At 37.8% G+C, this 23099-nt stretch overlaps 1 protein-coding gene across 1 annotated transcript in view; it reads right to left on the bottom strand.

Moving 5' to 3' along the window:
• The window catches only part of heca (headcase), a 66237-nt gene that overhangs the window by 27421 nt on the left and 15717 nt on the right, over window positions 1–23099 (bottom strand). Inside the window, exon 4 of the mRNA XM_066392596.1 lies at window positions 17101–17197. Coding sequence (XP_066248693.1) covers window positions 17101–17197 — 97 coding nt within the window. The remainder of the gene's footprint in view (window positions 1–17100; window positions 17198–23099) is intronic.

Here is a 23099-nt window from a genome sequence, read left to right as displayed (position 1 = left end):
GCAGACGGTGTCATTGCAAATTAGCACTCCTTGACCATGGCGGAATTTGTTATTAGTTCCGGTATTTTATGGGCAAAAAGGCCTTCCGCACCCAGATATGGTTGAAGGAACGCATTTTCGTAAGAGTGCCTGACACGTTTGAATGTGAATTTCACTGGCAAAGAAATGGTGTTCTATCAGAAGTACTCAGCCACAGCCACCGAGCATATCATAGAAAAGTGACTTGGCTAGACGCCCTTGGTGACTCGACTGCCTCCATTACCGTTGTATGACTTCGTTTATTTTAGACCAAAGTGCCACAGCTTCGTAAACTATCTGCGAGAAAAAATTATTTGGTGGTGCAGAGGTACCGGAAGATTAGGAACTTGAACCCCAATAACTGTTCCTCTACTGAAGGCGGAACTGACACGGCAACATGCGGTATTCGACATAAAAATGAATGATAATCAGTCGGTTGTTTGCAGTGGCGGGTAATGGAACCTGATCAGACAATTGAGCGGTACTTTTATTTGCATTGAAAATTGCAGCAATAACAGAATCGCTACTTTTTTTGCCTTGAGAAAAATTGCGTAAACTCATGATGCAACTCAGAGATCAAACTAAAGGATTTGCATATCACCTAAGCTAGGTTAATGACGAGTGCATTACCCATGCGGACGAAGTATGTTCGAGCTAATTTACAGCATAATTCACTCGTACAGGCATTTATTACTACTGCTTGGTCGTTGCCTTTTTCTATTTTAAGCCCCGCAGGAATTAGGCAAGAGTGCTATTTATTATAATTAAAATAAATTTACAGCTGAATGATTCCCTGTCTTAATGTGACTAAACCAACTTCATTGTGTCACAATACTACTTCCTCCGTGTACATGTTGTTCGCGTTTTTTATAAAACGTGAAATATTCTTGAGCACTTTGATTGTTACTTACACATACATATACATATGTAAAGGGAAACGGCGTGCCGAGATTTTTAATAAATTGGAATAATATATAAACGCGTTGCATAGGAGGATATATGGGCTGTCGCCAAAGCTACGCTTCAGAGGCTTATCTGCAAATAAAATTATATTCCATTTAGCAGGAAATGGAGACCCAAACAAAGTCATTGACATGGAAATAAAAACGCACCATTGTAAATTATGATTTAATTTTGGCCACATGACATTCCAACCGCAGGGGATAAAAATATATTGCTCAGCTTCTCGCCCCTGGAGTGGGTTTAATCATCCCCTTATGAGATATTTTCCTCAGATTGCTACCACCCCAAAATGTACGTCTTATAATATTTTCATACTTCATATAATTATTGGCTGTTCAGACACATATCTAGTTGGAATCATAGTAGCCTACGTGAATTTCCTGGGCGAATGTAATATATATAAGGGGGATGTTCTCAGTTAAGTTTTACCAACATATAAAGGTTTATCTCTTCGAGTACATTAAAAGCCGCATTAGGAGAAATGGGGTCCAGGTATGACGTTTAAATAAATGGGGGAAATTGTGCGTAATTCTGAGGTATCTGATTGGGGTAAGATGCGTAAACTGCGGCGGACCGCTGTATGAGGTGGCGATATTTCCGGGGGTGAGTGATTTATGTGTTATGGTATAATATGAGGGGCTGACTCCAGGGAATAACAATAAATATACATGTATCAAGAGTTCACTACCCAATGGATAACGTTGGAATAATGTTAGTTAATTCGTCATATGAAATTATCTCCCCAAAACCTGATTTTCGAGATGTTTCACTTCTTTGTTCTACCTCCTAGAGTTTTTGATACATGTATTTAGGCGCAAATTTAGAGTAGGTTAAAAAGGACATATAATGTGCTACATTTTTTGTAGACGCGCTCCCTTTCACCCTCCCGAAGAACCTACCATGCACTAACTATTCATTATCTTATAATATAGATATTATCTAAGAGAGGTTCTAACAAAACAGTAAACTGCACCATTTTGTTCATTTTCTTTATCCTAAACTAAAACAAAAACCGGATATTATTACCCATCAATTGAGTCTAACCCTGTAATTACCAAAAAGTCTGGCATAGGCCAATCACATCAGCGGCCTTGGCCGATAATCTAATCCAAAGCGCAGATTCTGCCGAAACCAATTTAGCCGATTGTTTCTCGTACAAAGCCCACAACAATTAAATAATTACGAAATTTGGGGAACTAAGGATAGTCACTATAATTAAGCCAATCAATTTCGGTCAATTTAAATTGTCATGATTTATGAAGTTGATTAGGTAATGGCCAAAAATTATATAGCTGCCACGATGTTCCTTATTTGTTAAGCACGTCGGCTCTTCCGTATATCTTGCCTTTAGGCAATAGAAGATAAAAACGCAAACGAATTTGCCTTTGAAATCGGTATAGTCCCTGCAAAATTTAGCCGTTTTTAATCAACCGATTTTGATTGGTTTTTGTGGGTGGGATGAGCTTATGGTGTTAAGTTAGAAGAGCCATTTTTTTGCTCTTAGTTGTCTGCCTTTCATCGTATTTAGTTCACTTTAAAACTTTTGCTGGCAGTATTTTCAGTTCGAGATGAGCCTTTCGACGAGAAATAATCTACCTCCCGCTGGGGGCAATTTGCGTGGATAATTCTCAATTTTTGACTTAAAAATCGAGGACGACATAATGCAAAAGAAAAGACACTAAGCCTGTATTAGACAAGTAAATAAAGCTTATCGCTTATCGTCGTACCGTCTGGGATGCTTTACACATTTAATAACCTGCAATATGTTGCAGGCCCGTCTCTTTTCACTTTGAGAGGCGGTGTTGTCATTTCGCTCATTCACCCCATTAACCCTGGCGCTTTTCTTCGATAAACTTCGAGTGCCAAATTAACTGGAAACATCCTTTATTTGTTTAGGTATGGTGCTAATTTATTATAACGTCAGTGCTGGATGCGCCCCAGCCAAACGTTTCCCTGCTGGAGTTTTGTAGCGAAAAAAGTCCCTAATCGGGCGGCCATAATTCTTGTCGATAAGGGCGATTATGGCTTTTAAAAACGCTGCCGTCGCAGGAAGTAAATTATTTCTTCTTATCATGCGTCGAAAGTTTCCTCGGATTTGCTTTATTTTTAACAATTTCACCTTGAGTCCTCATCATTTAATGCAACATTAACATGACAATTTAGATTTTACGATTTCGGAGATAAACGCTTGTTAACACCGAAATTATCTCATTCTCCCACGAATAAATTACCATCTAAGCCTTTTATTTTGTGTTTGTACATTACTACCTCAGCCACTATTATTCTCCTCAAGGTTCAGAAAATCATTCTGTTTGTTATGCAAACTCCGTAAATTTAGCTAATTTTTGACAATATTTTTTCTCGTGGCATAAATTATGATTTTTATCTCGATTGTTGTTTGTAACTTGTTTTTGATTCAAGTACTTGAATTGCTTTATCCGAAGTTAATCTCTCAGCTGTTCATACCTGAATCGCATGTCAAAACTTCATGCATTCACCATCAGTGTATCGCAATATTTGATAGGGAACCCAGACGGGGATCCATTATAAATAAAGTTTGAGCAGCAGTAAACTAAATAATTCACAAAGTGCTCTTTCTTAAGTGCACGTCCCCGATTACGACGTCTTAAGCCTTATGGAAACTTATTTAAAAATATGACTCTTCTATGCTTCGTCACCTCGTAAAAATCCTCGCGTCTATTCCTTTGTTCCTTCGAATTGTAAAAACAACCCTTAAAACCCCGGAATAAGCACGTAATAAGTATAGCAATATCAAGAATCCTATAATCTCCTATGTAATTTGTATGTAATTACAGGCCAGATTTACATATCCGTGCAATGAAGAGAGCGGGATAACAAAATGACATTCCGAGTCGCCTCAAAGGGGAGCTTAACGGATCATCCGAAACTCAAATGTCACCTCAAACTAGCTGTAAAAAGAGGGGAAGTTAAGCTCTTCGGAAAGGCCCGTGTGGCCTACATTTCGAAATATTATGCGAAATGTGAGAGGCCGTTTATAGGGTTTTTGTAATGGAGGAAAGCCGCTTTCGGTATTTGCCAAAGAGAGTAGTAACTTTCCAATAACTTTCAGGTCTCATTAACTTGAAACTTTAAACTTTAAAAGTCTCTTTCAACTTATATTAAAGCCATTCTGTCCGCCTTATATCTTCCGCTCCTGGCTCGGTGTCTGGCCAGTTAAAACTCACAGTTTCCTTAATATCCTATGTATTATAGTCCTCATTAAGAGTGCAATGTCTGGAACAGCGGTGCACTTTTAGGGGCTACAAATTTCCGAAATGATGTGCTTGCATTTAATAACCCCGTCTTTTTATTTAATAACCAGGCAAGCCGACCTGCATTATGACGTTCGTGAGACGGTTTTAAATTTCCAAAATGTGAAATCGATTGATAATAGTGGCGGAATAAGGACACAAATTTATAAGACCGAAAGAAAAAGAGGCTTAAAGGCCGATGTTATAAGCTTTATTTCGTCAGAAGAGCGGTAATTGCTTCTGAAAGTTCTTAATTATTCTGTTGTTTTTGCTGACACCAATCTCCACGTGGAAAAAGCAGCATAATCCTGCGATTACGTGCTTAATATCGAACTGACACATACACACAACTCTCCCTATATGGAGGTATTTTCGAAGAGCTGCATCGTTACGATCCCAGCTCGGAACGCCTTCAGCCAAAAACTCGAATGTCGTAAAGTGTTTTCACTTGACAAAGACCCAACGTATAAGGGATTGTAATTATAACTTGGCACACTGTGTAGGTTCCAAATTGAATTATCTTCTTAGCACACATGCAAGTTAATGTGCAATCGACTGCATTGTTGTCTATGTCTCTACGACGTGAATTGCCTTTTCTTTATGGCATCAAATTTTGCTGCTTACTCTCTCACTCGAACCCTGCTCGGTTTCGAATTTTGGCTGCAATTCGGAAATCTCAGACACGTTCTTTAGTTTTTCTCTCTTGCGCATTGCAAAGGTTCCAAGGTTTTTATGAAGGTATCTAGGGTCAATATAGGATCCGTGCCTCTCGATTGGATCGATAAACAACGTCTCAAAAATTTCGACATTTTCCTGAAAATTTCCAACGATGAGAAGGATCTAAATTAAAAGCGCCGATAGATCGAGAACCGGAGGAGCAATAACATTAGAAAAATAGATGACATTAATAGCTCGATGAGCTCTATAAACCTGCACTGGATGGGTTGCTCCGTTTTTCTAGTTCCCCAGATATTGAGCAACATTGGCTTTAATTTAAGCTTTAACGCTTTTTTTTGCTCGATTTTGGAAGTGCTTTCCAAATAAAGCTGCTTTAAACAACACTTCCAATGCTCCTAGGACAACACACGTGTTGCGAGCATAATTCCCTGACGTTTGATTGGTGGTTTGAGTTCAACTACGGGAAATGCCAATGAGGTTTCTAGAAAAAACTTTTCTGGAGTTTCCAGCTGCTGTTCCCTAAACACAAGAATGGTGGGTCTCAAACAAAGTCAAATAAAACCGATTCTATTACTTCCTTCATTTCCATTTCCAGAGCGACAAAGTCAATTCCAGACAGACTCTAAAATATTTAGCTGGAAACTTTGCGAGCTAAGCAAATTACGGACTAAATAGACGGCGAAACCTGAAAACTGACACTGCACTTCGACAACCAAAGAAATTAACTTCCCAGCGAACGAATTTAATTGCCATTGATCCGGTTAGATGGCTAGCCTAATTGTGTTTCGCTGTCAGGGACGTTGAGGTATTTTTAGGCTTCTTCTGTTATCTTTTGGCGATATAATCCGAAGATATATTTCAATGACATTAAGCACAATGGCACCCACTAGACTGTAAACCGAAAGGAATAATAGATAAACATTGAGAGAAAAAGTTTACCGCACAGAGTGCGAGAGAACAGAGATAATCTCAATGTGGCAGCTTCAGTGAGGCTTATCTCTCGTTGTGTTGGAGCTGTATCTTTAATCCTAGGACGAATTTATTCCCAAATAACTGGAGTGTTGACTATTTGAATGGACCCTTCACACGAATGCAATTTGGTAAATGGCCAGTGCTGACTGAAGTTGAGGTTTCTTGTCTTGCAATGTGGCGAGTTGCTGAATTTATTTTATTGAGATTTGTCTTTTCGGTTTGATTATTGTCTGTCTAAAGTACTAATAAATAATTCACGATTTAATACATATTTGCAATCACCATCGATGTTATTTAACACCTAAAGTAATCGTCACAACTGCGAACCGAAAAAAGCCTACATGCAGGCATAAATGTACGAAAGGTGTAGTGACAATACAAACAACCGAATTATGCAAATATTCTGGGTTAGTATGACATAACCGTACGAATGTTGACATTGAAGTGGAAAAACAACTTACTTTGTTCGCTAATGGCATTGGTAATGATGTAAGGTTGTGTTGGGTGATGTCTGTACGACCGCTAATTACTGACGTGACTGAAATGCCAATTTTCCCAAAATTTGCTCGATACGCCACTCACGTCCAAGTACATATAAGGTGAATCGATGATTTCCACATCTGGAAAGCTCTAAATGGGAGAATTCATAAAATGCAGACTATTGCGGGTGTTATTTATTCATGAAAAAGCCAAAAAAGGCAGACACCCCAAACACGATTAGCCTTTTGTTTCACTTAAAATTGCTCGGGTATGTATACGGCTGGGGATTATTGCGCACTCTGCACGTGTGCATTTTAGAATACACACGGGGCTTCCATTTGCGAATTTTTTATTTTCATACCTGCAATATGAGGAAAAGGCATTATTCCGACACGCCGACACATCCATCTAGCATTCGTTTATTTTTGACTTCCCTATCTAAGCGTGGCATTTGCACCATAAGTGTTTTTTCAACAATTAAAAATTCCCTTCTATTAGGACATGTATTGTGGCTTTGAATACCTGAACAAGATAAAGCGAATTTGCATTTTTTAATTTGTTTTTGTTTCATGCACAACACGAAGTAAAAAGACCCCAACAGTCTGGCAGTTTTCATATATATGTATTCGGAATTAATTTCATTTTTGTGTCGACAAACAGAATACGAGGATTTTGGATTTATGATTTTCAAAGAAAAATGTGTCTGTTTCAGAATCAAGTGTGCTGGATGAAACATTTAAAGAAAAAAAAAATGAAAAATTAATTACTTACAAAAAAATTGTGGCCTCAAGGAAACGTGCTTTCGAAGTATACTCCCAAATACAGGCGCAAAATGGCCATACAAATTCAGACACGCAAAATTAGCGAAACATGAAAAATTCTGATGTGAAAAATATGGAAAAAAGAAAAACAGAATATGCGTCCCTCTTATAGGAATACGTCTTTCGATTGTGCTGGTTTAATTCGCTTAAATGTTGTGTCTCCAGAAAAAAACGCAAATATCTCGAAAACGAAAAACCTAACGATTTTACTTTCTTTAGAAATGGATTGTACTCAAAAAAATATTACAAGAAAGTGTTAATCATTTCTCGATTCAACCACGGGGCTGCCGATATATTGGCAGCCCCGTACAAATGGCAAGTTCTGAAAAATGCCCCATAGCGAGAGAACTAAAAAATGATAGAGAAGTGAGGTTGGCATCATTCACTTTTTCTCGACAATCGAACCACGACACGCACTTTATCTCCTCCAAATTTCAAGTCATTTTATAGAGAAAAGTTGAAAAGAACATGGGCCCGCAAACGCTTTCTTGTCGAGACACAGGGTATTAAAAGTTTCAATTCAATTCAACTTTTTTATTCTGCACCACTAGCCTTTTTCTTGTATGTATTTGCATCCGTTTCTGAACTTTTCGCGATGGTACGAGGCGGTACATGAGCTAAATTTTTTTCCACTTATTTACTACGATTTCGTGTGGTATTGCTGAGAATTCCCCCATGTTGCTACTCAGGAATCAAATGAACATACATATGCTGATCTAAAAGTGTGGTGCATAAATTAAACTTAAACAAAAGTAGTCTGTATAAATTTAAGTTACAGGTCATGAATCCCGGGGAATTAACTGCGAATTCAGACGGAACTTTAAGAGCATTAAATAAAACATAAATATGAGTTTTTAATAGATATTAAAAAGGCAGATTTATTTCAGTCAAAGGGCCATGTATATGTCGTATTATGGCAAAGTGAACGGCGAATATCAGATGAATGCAAAAACAACCGAACTTATTATTCCCGGGTGAGGCGCGTCGTTTAGACTTCACAGTTGTATTTTCGGATTTCTGCCCAGTTATTTTTATTTAGTTACTATTTATTCAACATAAATAAAAAAGTAATTAGTTATTCCACATCTCAATGATTAAGAGTAGAACACATTTTTCGACACCCTAAATCTTGGCAAAGAAGCGTTTTGCTGTCATGAACCTTTCTTCATAACGTGACCTGAAGAACTACACCCTGAAATACGTAAGTAACGCTCTTGAATACCTTAAATATAGGTCGTGAAAAATTCAGCCACATAGATAAGAAGAGGGCCAATTTGAACATCTTCACAAATTTAATATTTAATCTATTAATTAAACAAAACTTGAAAATGTCAATAGCAAAATTAACATAAAAATAAACTTCAATTAAAAAATATGTTTGGTAGTGCTTGACACAGCACTACACACGTTCGCCATTGACTTAAATTCAATTTGACCTCTACCTAAGTTTGCTGCGCGGTCGTCGAGCATCTTCGCAGACCCGAACATGCACGACACGATTGCCGAAACTGTCAAACCAAAATACCTTCGAAGCCTCGATTTTTACCTGTTTTCGGTCGGGCACAAGGTTGTACAAATACTCGTTAGGCTTTTATGAAATAATCTTTAAATCCGGCCAAACTTTTCAACAATTTTCCACTCGAAATTTGATATTTCTGGCGAGTGAAACGGGAGAAGACGCCATTACACTACCGACCGAAGCGTTATTGTTTAGTTTGCAAAGCCTACTTGACGTTCTTGGTAAAAACACGCACTTGATTAAATAAACGAAATTTTGAGATGATTTTTACCTGTTTTCAGCCCGTAAAATTCTCGTATGAGCACCCATTGCGTTTCTACGACGTTAACCTTAAATTTCCTGCAAATTTTCCTTATCTTTCGACCAACTTTTCGTGCAAAAAGTACTACCAAAATAACTTGAACTAACCTCAACCAAACTCGTACCAGGTTACCAATTTACCAACTTCATCGATCCATCTTAATGTAATTCCAGTTGCGTTGGACCGTCTACGCATCCAGTGCAACGTGGGGAATTGTGTCGATGGTTAGGGAAGCTCGTTCTCATTGTCGAGGGGAGCTTTGGGATCAATATCGGGATCTCCAGTGACTAACCGAGTGAGCCCAACAATTTATAAGTTTTCCAGGCCGTGTTGGCAACCTGATGAGTCATAGAACGTTGCGCAACAGTTTATGATGAATTCAAAGGTAATATCGCTGCCTTGAGAGGGAAACTCGAGAAAAGTGTATTATGTAGATTGCCCAGGCCAGAGCTACTGTTTATTAAATCCACAACCTACGAGAAGCAATTGAAATGTAAAAAATGACTGTGTGGTAGAGTGTAATATAAGCAATTTCCATACGAAACGGTTAAATTAATTATACTAACAATAAGAGCAACGCAAGGCATTTTATGCATGCATATACTTGAACCTGGGACGTATATTATGTGGCCGCACCCATGGAAGAGATGGGTGTAATGTCTGTGTAAATCAGGGAACTTTTGAATAGCAATATTATGACAGTGTCATTCAGGAATTCGGGCCGCATGTAAGATCATTTAAATGTAACTAAATTCATGACCTATAACGCAGAGAGACATGTAGAGATTGATTTCCTGAAGCGCCGAAGAAATCAATCAATCACGTTGTCTGACAAATTCCGAGGTAATGAATTTGACCTGTGATCGAAATTTGATAAATTAATCTCGAGTGTTACCGAATTAAATCAGACACGCGACTTTGTCCCTTTTGTTGCTCGGATTAAAGTCGCTCTGAAATCTTCATAAAACGAGGATTTGTCTAGGGGTTTAACGAGTAATTACGGTTCTATGGAATAATGAAGTGTCTGATATCTACTATAGAGGGAAATATTTAAATTACGAGCGCCGCATTGGAACCAGCAGAAAATTTCCGAGTTTTCGTCGAAGCTATTAGCACTTAAAATATTAAGGAGCTTAATTAAGGGACGTTATTAAATGGATAGAATATTTGCCGCAGACGTGCAAAAAAGAGAGCAAAAACACGACAGCCAAACTTTGCATGAAATTTCGATTAACGCTGGTTTTGACCTGAGAAACAACTTTAAAGACTTGTGATTGCGGGATAAACTTTTCTTTTCAAATCAAAATTTTTTCGTGCAAATGTCCTAAAAAAATCCAGAACATTTACCATTACACTGTGACTTCAGATCTCATCAAAGCGGCGTGATAAATTTGAACAGAGTGCAAGCTACGCAGAGTCAAAATTAGCAGGCTCTGTGATAGTGCTGAACCCTGTCCAAACTGATAATTAAGTTTCACCTCAACGTTCTGTACTTTGGGAAATGGAACGATTCCAGACATATGTCTATAGGAAGATTTTTTTCTATTTTGATCCAAGGAACATCCCCTTAAATTTTTGCCACATTTTTAAGAAACACCCTGTATAAGCCATTGCAAACTAATTCACGAGCAAATACTATTTTCTCGCTAAACTAATATCAATTTTAATGAATGGGAGTACAGAGCAATCTAAGAAAGGAGTGGCTGATTGGCCGATTATGTTAACAACTTAGCACAAAAATAACCATTAATTCGAATTAAATCTCACTAGATGTAGAGATGAAAGTAATGATGATTAATAAAACCATGTTGCCGGATAACTGTAAATGCAATATCTACCTCCTACATGCACTTAAATGATTCATTATCATCACACTAAATATGCACCGATCACAACCACGCAAAACTATTGATGGGAAAAGTGGCATTATTTTATGCGATTCAGATGTTGTGTTTTATGATAAAAGTTTATTGTAACACAGTTTCTCCTGCAAAACCTTCTCAGACAATAAACTGTGGAAGGTTGTTATTGCAATAATCAATCGAAAGTGGGAAAAGAAAGCTGTAAAAGGCGAGGCTCATACGTAAATCTATAAATTAAAACCCATATGAATATTAGTCCTATGTATATGTGCAATTATTACTTGCGAGGCAGTTACTGGTTATTGCTTCCAAACGGCCTTTGACTCTCAATAACAATAACAACATCCACGCAGTTATTTACGCCGTTAAATTTTAGAGCTCTCCTATTTTGAGGCTAAACTCCAAGTTAAAGGTAAATAATTCAATTAATTGCCATCTAGAGGTTATAAACAAGCAAAAAGTCAAACCAGGAAGCGACCAATAATAATTTAAACTCAAAACATTATTAACATGTAATAAGCGCCGCACGCGTGCGTTTGTGGCTCCGTTTTCCACGCAACGAGTAAACACGAATTATTCACGTAAGTTTCCATTTAGCAGCTCGAATGTTATTTAGCAAAAAAGCCTTATACAATATATAAACATATTATTAAAACAAGGACGAAACGTATTGCGCTATTGACATTTCAGCTTCTAATTGTGTTTACTCGCAGATCGTGGTCATGAATCGGTTGGTTTTCTGTGGTTGGTAAACAATTTGCGGTTTTATTATCAGCTATTGGAAAACCTAAAAATAAATTTGATAAATTTTATTATACTTCCTATGCATAGGTGTAGGGTGAACCTCCTAGTACCTATAACACATTTGCCAAAAACGTATGGATCTCTTACATAAATCATCGTTAACGAACCGTGTTACAATACATTAAAGAATAATTAATTTGCATGAGGACTACTCCCCATTTGAATAAAAAAGGACGCTTAATTGCCACTTCTTAATAATTCACTATGCTAATGAATCGCTTCTTTGTGGTCGGGACAAAAGGGGGCACGAGATAAAATTATTTGCCCCCTTTCGAAGTTTCGGTTTCCTGCTGCTGATAAATTATATATCCGTTTTTTCGTTTTGTTTAACCATTGAATCGCTTGCGAAATTAAATCGCAGTTAAATATGGCGGGAGGGAGGGGTAGGCGAAAGTAGTAGTAGTAATAGTGGTAGTGGTAGTGGTAGTGGTAGTTGTAGTGATAGTAATAGTAATAGTAGAAGTAGTAGTGGTAGTAGTAGTGGTAACAGCAATAGTAGTAGTAGTAGTAGTAGTAGTAGTAGTAGTAGTAGTAGTAGTAGTAGTAGTAGTAGTAGTAGTAGTAGTAGTAGTAGTAGTAGTAGTAGTAGTAGTAGTAGTAGTAGTAGTAGTAGTAGTAGTAGTAATAGTAGTAGTAATAGTAGTAGTAGTAATAGTAGTAGTAGTAATAGTAGTAGTAGTAATAGTAGTAGTAGTAATAGTAGTAGTAGTAAAGCGGAGGGGGCTGAACCCCTGCGATTAGGCCCTTGAAAACAAATTCCACGTCATTTAAAGGCCATGAACTCAATTTTTTGCTATGGGACACCCTGTGAACAATCTACTAATGCTATAAATATTTCTTTCGGATTTCGAGATATTTGAGGGTTTATGATCATAAGCAGTTGAAAACAAGCTCCACGTCATATAAAACTCGAAAACTCGATTTTTCCAACCGGGACACCCTGTAAATTTTTGTTTTCAAACTCTGCTGTAGTAAAGTAAAAATTTAATGATAGATATTCCTTATAATATATCTTATATATCTTTTGAATTTAGAGATAATCAAGAGTTTATAGTCTAAGCCAATAAAAACAAATCGCACGTCATGCACAGGCTGAAACCTCGATGTTTCCAAATGGGACATTTCTAGAGATTCGAAAACTTATAATACTAATTAACAAATGAATTATTCATGACTCTAACATCAGCTACTTTTGAAAAGCAAAAAGCTAGCTATAGGAATATATATTAGGTGTACAACTTTGCTTCCGCCGTTTTTTTTCCGAATTTCGCGATTTTATTGTAAAAAACTAATTATACCTTTAGGATCCAAAGTATTGTCCATCGCTGGCCACTACTTTCTCCCATCTTTCGGGCAGCATACGAATCCCGTGTTGAAAAAATTGGACATCTTTTGAAGCGATCCACGATTCTATCCAATTTCTTACTTCTTCATAAGACCGGAAGTGTTGGTCAGCTAGCCCATGTGCCATGGATCGAAACAAGTGATAATCAGAAGGAGCTAGGTCAGGAGAATATGGCGGGTGGGGTAGGACTTCCCATTTCAATGTTTCCAAGTATTTCTTGACCACTTGCGCAACATGGGGTCGAGCATTATCGTGCTGCAAAATCACTTTATCATGTCTCTCGTTGTATTGCAGCCGTTTCTTTTTCAATGCTCGGCTCAAACGCATTAATTGGGTTCGATAAAGAGCACCTGTGATTGTTTCAGTTGGTTGTAACAGCTCATAATATATTACGCCGAGTTGATCCCACCAAATACAGAGCATGATTTTGGAACCATGAATAGACGGTTTGGCCGTCGACGTGGAAGCATGGCCGGGATATCCCCAAGTCTTTTTGCGTTTGGGATTATCGTAATGAACCCATTTCTCGTCCCCAGTCACAATACGATGCAGAAATCCCTTCCGTCTTTGCCTTGCAAGCAACTGTTCACAAGCGAACAGACGCCTGTCAATATCTCTTGGTTTCAACTCGTACGGCACCCAATATCCTTGCTTCTGAATCATTCCCTTGTCTTTGAGGCGTTTTGAGATTGTTTGTTGAGTCACTCCCAATGATTGTGCCAATTCTTGTTGACTTTGACACGAGTCTTCGTCAAGTAATGCTTCCAAGTTCGCATCTTGGAAAACCTTCTTTCTTCCACCGCTATGTTGGTCTTCGACGTGAAAATCACCGTTCTTGAAGCGCTGAAACCACTCACGACATGTCCTTTCACTAATAGTGGCTTCCCCATAAGTATCTGAGAGCATTCGATGAGCCTCAGCAGCAGATTTCTTCATATTGAAGCAGAAAAGTAAAACCTCCCGCAAATGACGAGAATTTGGCTCGTACACTGACATTTTCAATTGCGAATAACTTTATGATGAAGACACAAATAGACTAATATTTTTATGAGGTTATGTTAACAGGTGCCCAAGGCTCCTGCATGCCCACATGGGGTTATTTATTTCGATCATTACTTACCGCTACATACATCTATTCAAAAACGGCGGAAGCAAAGTTGTACACCTAATACTTCCAAGATGTTTCTGCATGTTCAAAGCTTCATATAGAAGAGTAAAATACTGGGTGTTCTATTTGAAATAATCGAAAGTTCGTCTTGAGAACTAAAAACGTTTAATTTTTATTAGAAATTTTATTTTCATGGAACTGTAGATCTTGTAAAAACAAAGCAAAATAGCCATAAGAACATCCACTATCAAACCATAGATTCATTCAGAGAAATAATATTTGAAATAATACTTATTTAACCTTGCGAAACGAGGGAAGCAGAAAGGTAATATTTTCTATAACATATTTCAATTTCAAGCCAAAATTGTAAAATCTGAATAATGCCGTTTTAAGGAAAAACACGCCCTTCAATAAGTCAATAAAATCAGCCCCGAAAAAGCACTTTGAATGCCCAATTGGCCCTCGAAAGCTCTCCTTTCTCAGAGTCCATTTCTTGCAGGTTGTGACGTTTGAATGGGCCTCATAATTGTGACAAATGATGGTTTTAATGTCCCAACAGTCTGATTACTTCATTGTTTTTGTAGCCCAAGTACAGTCTGGGCTGGCCAAGTTAATTTAAGAGATGCCTCTGCTTATTGCCCATTGTTTCCATTCTCATTCGCAATTGCATTTTCGGACCTAATGAAAGTGCTAAGTGTCTGTTTCCTGGATAAAAAAAACATGACCTAAACATTTGTTATATTGTAGAAATTATCCATAAGGCAGTGCGGCAAGAAATTCCATTTCGGTTGTTGCTAAGGGTAGCGGACCTACCCCAGTTTTTGACTGATTGGGGCTCCCCTCTCTGAATTTGTAATCTTTAGGGTTGCATTTGCAGGGCAGGAACAGTGGAAATTCGCAGCAAGAAACCTGCTTTTTAGCTACCAGGCAGGACCATATATTTTCCGTTTAACAAGCGTCCCATCACAAACGTACACATGTTTCACGTTGCTCCCATAAGTCGTACGTTCTCGTTACGTCTATTTCCATATCGTATATGGTATGACCAATCCTTAACATTAACTCTGGAGAATTAATACTGACAGGTTTGTTTACAGTTAAACGGTGTATAGAGAATACTCGCGACTTCTTGCACCAATTACTTTTACGTTTTAACATGTGAAAGTTGCGGATTTATGTCTTCTTCTTCTAATCGACCGGTTTTCTATAGCAGAATGGAGAATTATTTGTGGAGCCTTATCCCAAAAAAAGGAGGTTTTATTGTTGCTTCTCGTCTTTGAAATGAAACCTTTATGGGCGAGCCCCAGCCATGTTGGAGTGGCTGCGAAAACGCTCGTCTTTTTTTACTCTGGCACTTCATTCTTGGCAATTTACTCGAATGGTCTTTATAGACAACATCCTACACTTCGAAGTAAACTAAATCAAGTCAAACGGTTTGCTGCCTGGACAGAAGAAAGAACTCGGGACTTTATAGGAACGGTACACACCGTAATATTAGGCGAGAACAGGTTTCATGTAAGGAACATAAAGACGGAGTTTTAGTCGATTTATGGGATCAAAGTTGAAGATAACCTATTGGAAAAGTTTGAAGAATAAGGACGAAGAACAAGATATTGGTATTGCCCCATTAGGTTCTCAAAACACAGTGGACCTCAGAACTGAAGGAGACAAAATCCGTGAAGCAGTTTTGTGTAATAATTCGAAGCTCGTTCCAATATTTGGACTTAAATGAAGAGATTTGATTCATATTTTAATTAATCAAAGGTTTTCTATGGTCATGAGGTATATCAAAAGTCTCGTGACACTGCATTTTCCAAGTGTTCTTCAATTTTCTTGTCTAAAAAGGCAATTTTTCCCTTAAAATGCTAATGTTTATTGACCCTTCACAATGGTGTTTGCAGGTATGTTGAACTCATTCATTTAATCATGTTAGCATTCGTGCTCGCAAACACTGCGTTTTCGATGATTTCATATCACATTATATTTCTTCCAGAAAACGTTCAGTTTTTGTAGAATTGAAGTAATATCTAATGTCAGGACTGAAGATAAAGTTAAGAAGAGAAATCCCATATATGCATTCGTACTTGTCCAAATTACCGCAAACGTAAATTTCCCAACAAAAACCAAAGACAGTATTTTTCTGTCAGTAGATATAAATTCTGCTCCTTGAAGTTGGAAAGTTCCAGCCATCGCAGTGGAGCATTTTTCAGGAGTCAATAGAAAAATAAATCTTTTGAGAAAGAGATATTGGCTGGCCGAATAATGGAGACTGGGAGCGTTGCTCCTAATTGTCCGAAAAGGCCAAAGGATCACCGACATAATCCATTATTGCAAATATGTCCCGACTCGTAAGGTTCATTTTTGTATCGAAAGTTGTTTGTGTCGTCGGTTTATTTCAGCCTTAGATCTTGTCATTTCACTTTTATCCTATACTGCCGATTGTTACTCATTTTTACGACTTAAAAAAATAATAAAACTACAGTTATGTAGAGGAGTAAACCACTTCGAAAACCAGTTTCAGCTAGGTCACGGCCATGAAGAAGAAAGATGGCAGAAAAAGGGCCGGACTAAATCGAATGGTAAGTCACGACAGGACTGGCATGAAATTAGCTTATCGTGGGGCAACAAAAACGTGGGCCCCGAGACGAATTTCGAAGCAGCCAAGGATTTTAAATAAAATATAGTCAATAGGAAAAACACGTCTGGAAGGAGTTGGATATTTATGGATTTTGCTTGTGTTATTTAGTATATTTAAGCAGCTGAGCCAAAATGGGAGTTTGAATGCTGCTGGAAATTTGTTTGAAAACAATCAAAGAATCCCTCTTCACTCTATTTGTCCTGTCCGTGTTATTAAAATTGGATAAGAAACTCCCAATAATTCACTAACCACGCCTTTAATTAAGTCGGCTTCTCGAGCTTCATTGTTTGAAACAGAACAAAAGACATACTTCTCTTACCTTAATTTGATAGGAATTCAATTTGCTCTTTGGGAGAGAGTTGAACGAACTAAAGTCTAAGCGACGAGTGAAAATTCCATTGGCACCTCCGGCAATCCTGAAACAATAAAATTCATCGAATTAGAAAACGGCAGCCCTTTTATCGCACGATATTAATAAAGACATACAATGGCCCAAGCATTATTCCGTATACCAGCGGCCATGCTCGATCGTAAATAATTGACTGAAATCACCATGAAACTTGACTGGAAGTTTGGGAAACTAACACAGCCTCAAATTCACTTAGGACTCCGTTTACAGGAGGTATATCGTTATTAAATTTTGCACGACCTTTGTTGACCTTACGAGCGAATTTATCCTGCGGGAACCTCCTGGAAATTTGCCCGAATCTCGCAGGACAAATGTGCACCGATCCCCGGGGGGCAGTGCTGGAATTTCAAATCAACGAAAAATCCCGTAGTTATGCTAATATTAACGGTATTCCTTAAAGTTATAATCATTCGGGAACAATTATTCGAATCTCGTCGTGTTTGGAAAATTACCAGTTTCATATTTCCATAAGAGCGAGCTGCGACCTGAACCACTTCCCAGACACTATTAAAACTAGAATGCGAGAGATCTTTGAGAAAAACTGAGAACGTCAATAGTAAAAAGTACAATGTGACAACCTTGGATGAAGGGCAATGTGATAGTGTTATGGGTAATGTCAAGGGGCACGGACCACTCTGTGAGAAATACACGCCGACCAATGATAGAGCGACAATTCGCTTAACCACACCTGAGTCATGCATAATTTTTGTTTACAGCGCAGGCATTTGAAATGTGAATTGTGGCGCTGCCAAACTGCCTCATTAAGATTTAGATTTCCAAACTTCTGTGTCTTCTTAACTCCTTATTAAATCAGAGACGTACATATTCTTATTTAATTAGCAACGAAGGCAGTAACACTCAAACTCATGTTTTCGTCTAACTTGAACTTAATTTAACAAACTGTATATTCATGTATTATGAGCTGAGAATTACGCCCGAATCCAAAACTTCTGAGCGATATTGCTGGGATTCGATAAACAACTTTGCAGTTTACCCGGAAACTTTTACTTTCTTGTCTGATAACGAACTTGCGAAATGTCTGCTTAGTTATATTAATTTCCACAAGGTACTAGACGTTTAGTAAAATTTGAAACGTGACGTTTTTAGCATCCAGAAAACGTTTACGTTGAGATGTATCAAAAATAGAGAAACGTGAGCCATTTTTAGAAGGATTTCTCCGTTTTAATAATAAACAGAGGTTTAAACTTGGCGCCATCCTACGTGTTCGTTGGCATGTGCGATATCATGTTTATCGTCGAGGAATATCTGACGAGTGTTTATAATCGAGAAGCATAATGTTTTATGCGAATACTGCTTTTAATTTACATACATATATAAGGACTTGCAACAAATAAAACATAGTTCCTATTTGAAGCTACCTAAGGACGAGGAAACTTGTACAGACCCACAATAGCTTAAGTTCTTATTGGGAATGTGAGGGTTTTGTGGTGTTGATATCAGGGAATCACACTGAGTTCAAACTACTGACAAAGCCTATTGTTTCTAGTTCTACAAACAATGACAAACAACTTCAATGAGAATCAACCATAATAAGGTCGCATAATGCACTGACAATAGAAATAAAATTCCTTATAGAAATGTTAAAGGTTCTAGTACTAGGTTTGGGGGTCACCACGTGGTGACTTCTGAACGCCTCCTCCCCCAAGTTTCGATAACTCAACCCGGAGGAGGAAATAGAAGTAGCAGAACAGGGCAGAAGGTAAAAATATAATTGTTCAAAAAGTAAAACTCGGCAGTGCCTGAACGCGGGCCTGCCGAAGAACCGGCCTATTGCATCATCAGAAACCAGCCCTTGGGATAACACATCAAGAAAGGCCATAGAAGGTCAAGACGAAGGGACGAAACACCTAAAGACAGTCATACACGAATGGACGCCAGAACAATAATTTCCATTACCGAAGGAAAAAGCAAATCATTTCTATCAGGATTGGAAACAACACTATACAGGATCAGAGAATATAGATAAAGCGGATAGAAGGAGGAAGACTGGCATTGTCCCGCAACTTGAAAAGACGCAAATTGAGCATGGGGGCGTGAAGCCACCACGAAGGCCCTCTCGATTACACGAAGGGCGAAAACAAGTACCATAGGATCGAAACGATCCAAATAGACCGTAGGTGTTGTAAAAACCTAACAGAGCAGCGGAGCGCGGAATCAACTAGCAGAAGACGAGTGAAGTACTCGCAGTCCTCTCCGACCTTGATGACATATTCTTCGAGAACAATTCCATAGTTAGAGAACGTATTTTTACCGAGGTTTTAAATGGGTAAACGTTTCGGCGTATCCCACACTACCTGGCCGTCAGAATATCAGAATGGGAGTCTTTTGAAGTTTTTTGTGTGGCAAAAAAAAACTAATTTCGAACAATGAAATTCTCTCAAAATATAGACAAAAAAGGGACGTTTTTAATTAAAAAAATACTTTATTGATTCACAGGCACTGCCTCTTAAATTCCGAACATGGTAATACTATTTCGTTGAGAAAACTTGGAAAAACATAAAATCAAAAACGTATATATTTTCAAATGAGGAAATCGAAACAACGAGATTCCCTAAGAAGATCAAAAATAGTCAACTATTTTTAATAAAAAATACCGCATTGAAGCAGAGGCCCTGTTTCTGAAGCTGCAAGTGTGATAAAATCAGCTGGAAAAATCAGAGGATTCCTTTTGTAATTACTGTGACTGTAATTTTGGAGTTACAAGATTCGACCTGAGTATAGTCATTTTGGTTGAGTTAGCCTTATTATATGATCTTTTTTTTGAAACACTGAGATAGGTCCCCACTAGATACGTCTCCCCTTCAAAATTGATTCTTTTCACATTAAACAACGAACGAATGATGTCTCTTGGCGGTTGCCTAGATATATCTTCCATCTAGGCAACTTCTAATAGATGGTCTTCGTTCGCATCTTCAGTTCCACGTTTTGCAGATCTTAGTTATTCTAGTACCAGTATAAAAAAACGTAAACAAAGCGGTACTTTCAATTACACAGGATCAATCGTGACGAATACAGTACAATAATTAGGTGCGCCAGTGCCATGAGTTTCCGAAGGCTGAGCTCTACTACGTAGTAACCTTGGCAGTGAACGCTGACATGACAACAATTTATATAGAACAGTCTGGCAATGAAACCATCAATGATCTCATATTTCGATAGTTGGACAAAAACTTATAATTGCATAAGCCGGTTACCGTCCAAACTGGTTTTCGGTTACCTAATCCGCGCACCCTGTACAACCGAAAAATAAAAAAAAAAGCAGGTCCAAATGTTGATGGAGAATTTCAAGGTTAACGACTATGCTAAACGTGCGATTTTATTTGGTTGGGATGCTCTACTGCCTTCCATTTTAATAATGATGCTTCCTAAGGCCCCTTTTCGAGGCTTCAAGGTTATGCAGCTGAAATCAATGGGTTAAAAATTACCTATTGAGTACTCAGTACTGTTCACAAACAAGTCCAAACATGGAGTTCAAACCAGTTGTGCATGGTAAACAATCTATCTGGCGCCATTATAAAAACCATAACATGAATGAGTCAGGTTAAATAATATTTTAGAAAATTGGCAGTCTATTTTTGGAATCGAGATGTTGCGGTTACATAATATCATTATGTCCCTAGTATAATTAAAGCTTTTCCTAGCGACCTTGAGCTGAATGAGACAGCTCTACCAAAACCACTTATACTTGAAACTCTTCAGAATTCATGTCTATTTTCTGCAAAAATTTACCTATAAATAGACTCATAAACAGCAATTATTTGGCATTAGATAAGAGCATGCCGGTTAGCAAAACAACAACGACACGTGGGCGATTAATCGGAGGTTCATGCAAACAGCATTAAAATTACGTACATGTTTGCAGATAATTGTTAGGTGGGAGTGTTTTACTTTACATACAGAGTGTAATGGATTTTGAATCTACTCGCAGGGATTAAATTCCAGACATAAAAGAGGGCACTTTAATCCCTGAGATAAGGGCCCGAGGTATTTTCGGAATTATGGTCCTCAGCCTGCGTTTGGCAAGCTTTCCCATTTCTGCTGACCGGGTCTTTAATAGCTATTAAGAGCCCTTTTTATTGACGTCAGTAATAGGAAAATTGAGACATTTTTCCCATCGATTTCCAGATAAATCGGCGGCATAAGGGCTCTAATGGCTCATAACGAAACTCCCGGCTTTATTGCCAAATAAATTCAACCTTAACACCGATAGATGCACAGGAAGGCTGCAATTTATGCATCCCGCAAAAGGGTCAAGGATGTACTTTTTGATTCGATCAATTATCGAAATGGGTCAACATTGAAACATCCAATTTTATCAGAAACATTGATTGGTGTTTATATTTAAAGCGAATAAAAAATAAACGGCCTTAAGTCGATTATTCGTGGCTATTTACTTGAGTGAAGTGAATTTTTGTGCACTTTTAATAACAAACGCATAAGTAATAACGACTTCGAGCTTTAAGAAGATGATCATTCGGCAGTTAAGTGAAAACATGTGCATATTAATGGGCCAATTTGGGCCCAAGCGAATTAATAAACAATTATTGTCTTAGATGATTGTTTTTGGGTCAATGTCGTTTTGCAAAAAGTGACATAAAATACCTAATTTATCGACATGTTCGATATGCGGCCAATTTTAAAATTCGATTATTAACAGTAAAACGCTCCTTGAATTCAGTCATAATGCCATTTAACAAGCTTTCTTAATTAGGCTGAATTGCGATTACGCTGAGCAATTATTGCGCATATATTCATTATGTATCTGGAACGGCGCAATTTTTACACAAAAACTGCAGTGCGAGTTCAATTTTGAGCACCAATATCTCGGGAATTTATGGAGGGAATCGTCTAGCGCTATCATCCCGAGAACCGCGCTAACCGGGTTACAATGGCTCTTTTAGTTTTTGAGACCACTTTACTACCAATTTTCGCGACTTTAATAATGTCTCCAAACTAGAGGTAATATTTTCCGATTTGTAACTTAAACTTTCTTAGATACCCAACAAGAAATTTCAGGTTTTTTACAGCTCAAATCTTGAGACCTACACCATAATGAAAAGCCTAGTGCAAGAGAACAATATGTAATACCACTTCCTGCTTTCCTTATCTCCTATTCAAGTATTAACTAATTATTACTGTAATCTGCAAAATAGACGATAAGAGCTACGTCATAATATGAACTGCATTAACTGACAACATGTTATCTCTGCCAAAGAGGTCAATGTTCGCCAGGTTCTAAACGTGAACATTTCTTGCTGCCTTCAAACAATGCTTGTACATTTTATGCCAGTACTTATCAAGTATTTAGTTCCCATTTTATAGCCAACGATATATTGTTCTCTAAATATTAAATTACTTAACTGAAATGCAGCTTTTGTTTTGTGTTACTGCTTCGATTTGCTTGCGTTATTCTGGACACTAAGAATCACAATGGCACAGATTTAGATTTACAATTGAAATCCTCTAGTCAAAAAGTAATGCTAAATAATAAACATATCTCAACAACAATGACGAATGTCTTCGAAGATTATTGAAACCTTCGAGTATATATGAGGTGTAACACCTTGTTGTTCATGTTTCAAGGCTCAGCTAAATCAAACAGACATTTCTCTCTAGAGGACAGAAAGCAAACTTGTACTGTTTGTCAAAGTTATGCAAACCAGGATTCGGAGGTAATGGTCTTGGCAAACATAAAAAATTGGGTTTTGAAAGAGGGAAGTGGTAGGATTTTATTTAAATTGCGTGGCTTGTAATGGCCTTCAGACGATTAGCATAAGAAACTAATTATCTGATATTGAAATTAATTTTCTTATCAGATTTTTTTTTTCGATAAAGTGTTATTTAAGATTTCTCAATTAGTTGACATTAGCTCGCTAGTAACGTTAGAG

This window comes from Euwallacea similis, chromosome 8, assembly GCF_039881205.1.
Source record: "Euwallacea similis isolate ESF13 chromosome 8, ESF131.1, whole genome shotgun sequence".
Lineage (NCBI taxonomy): Eukaryota > Metazoa > Arthropoda > Insecta > Coleoptera > Curculionidae > Euwallacea > Euwallacea similis.
The sequence above is the reverse complement of the archived record's forward strand: the minus strand, read 5'-3'. Positions and strand labels throughout refer to the sequence as shown.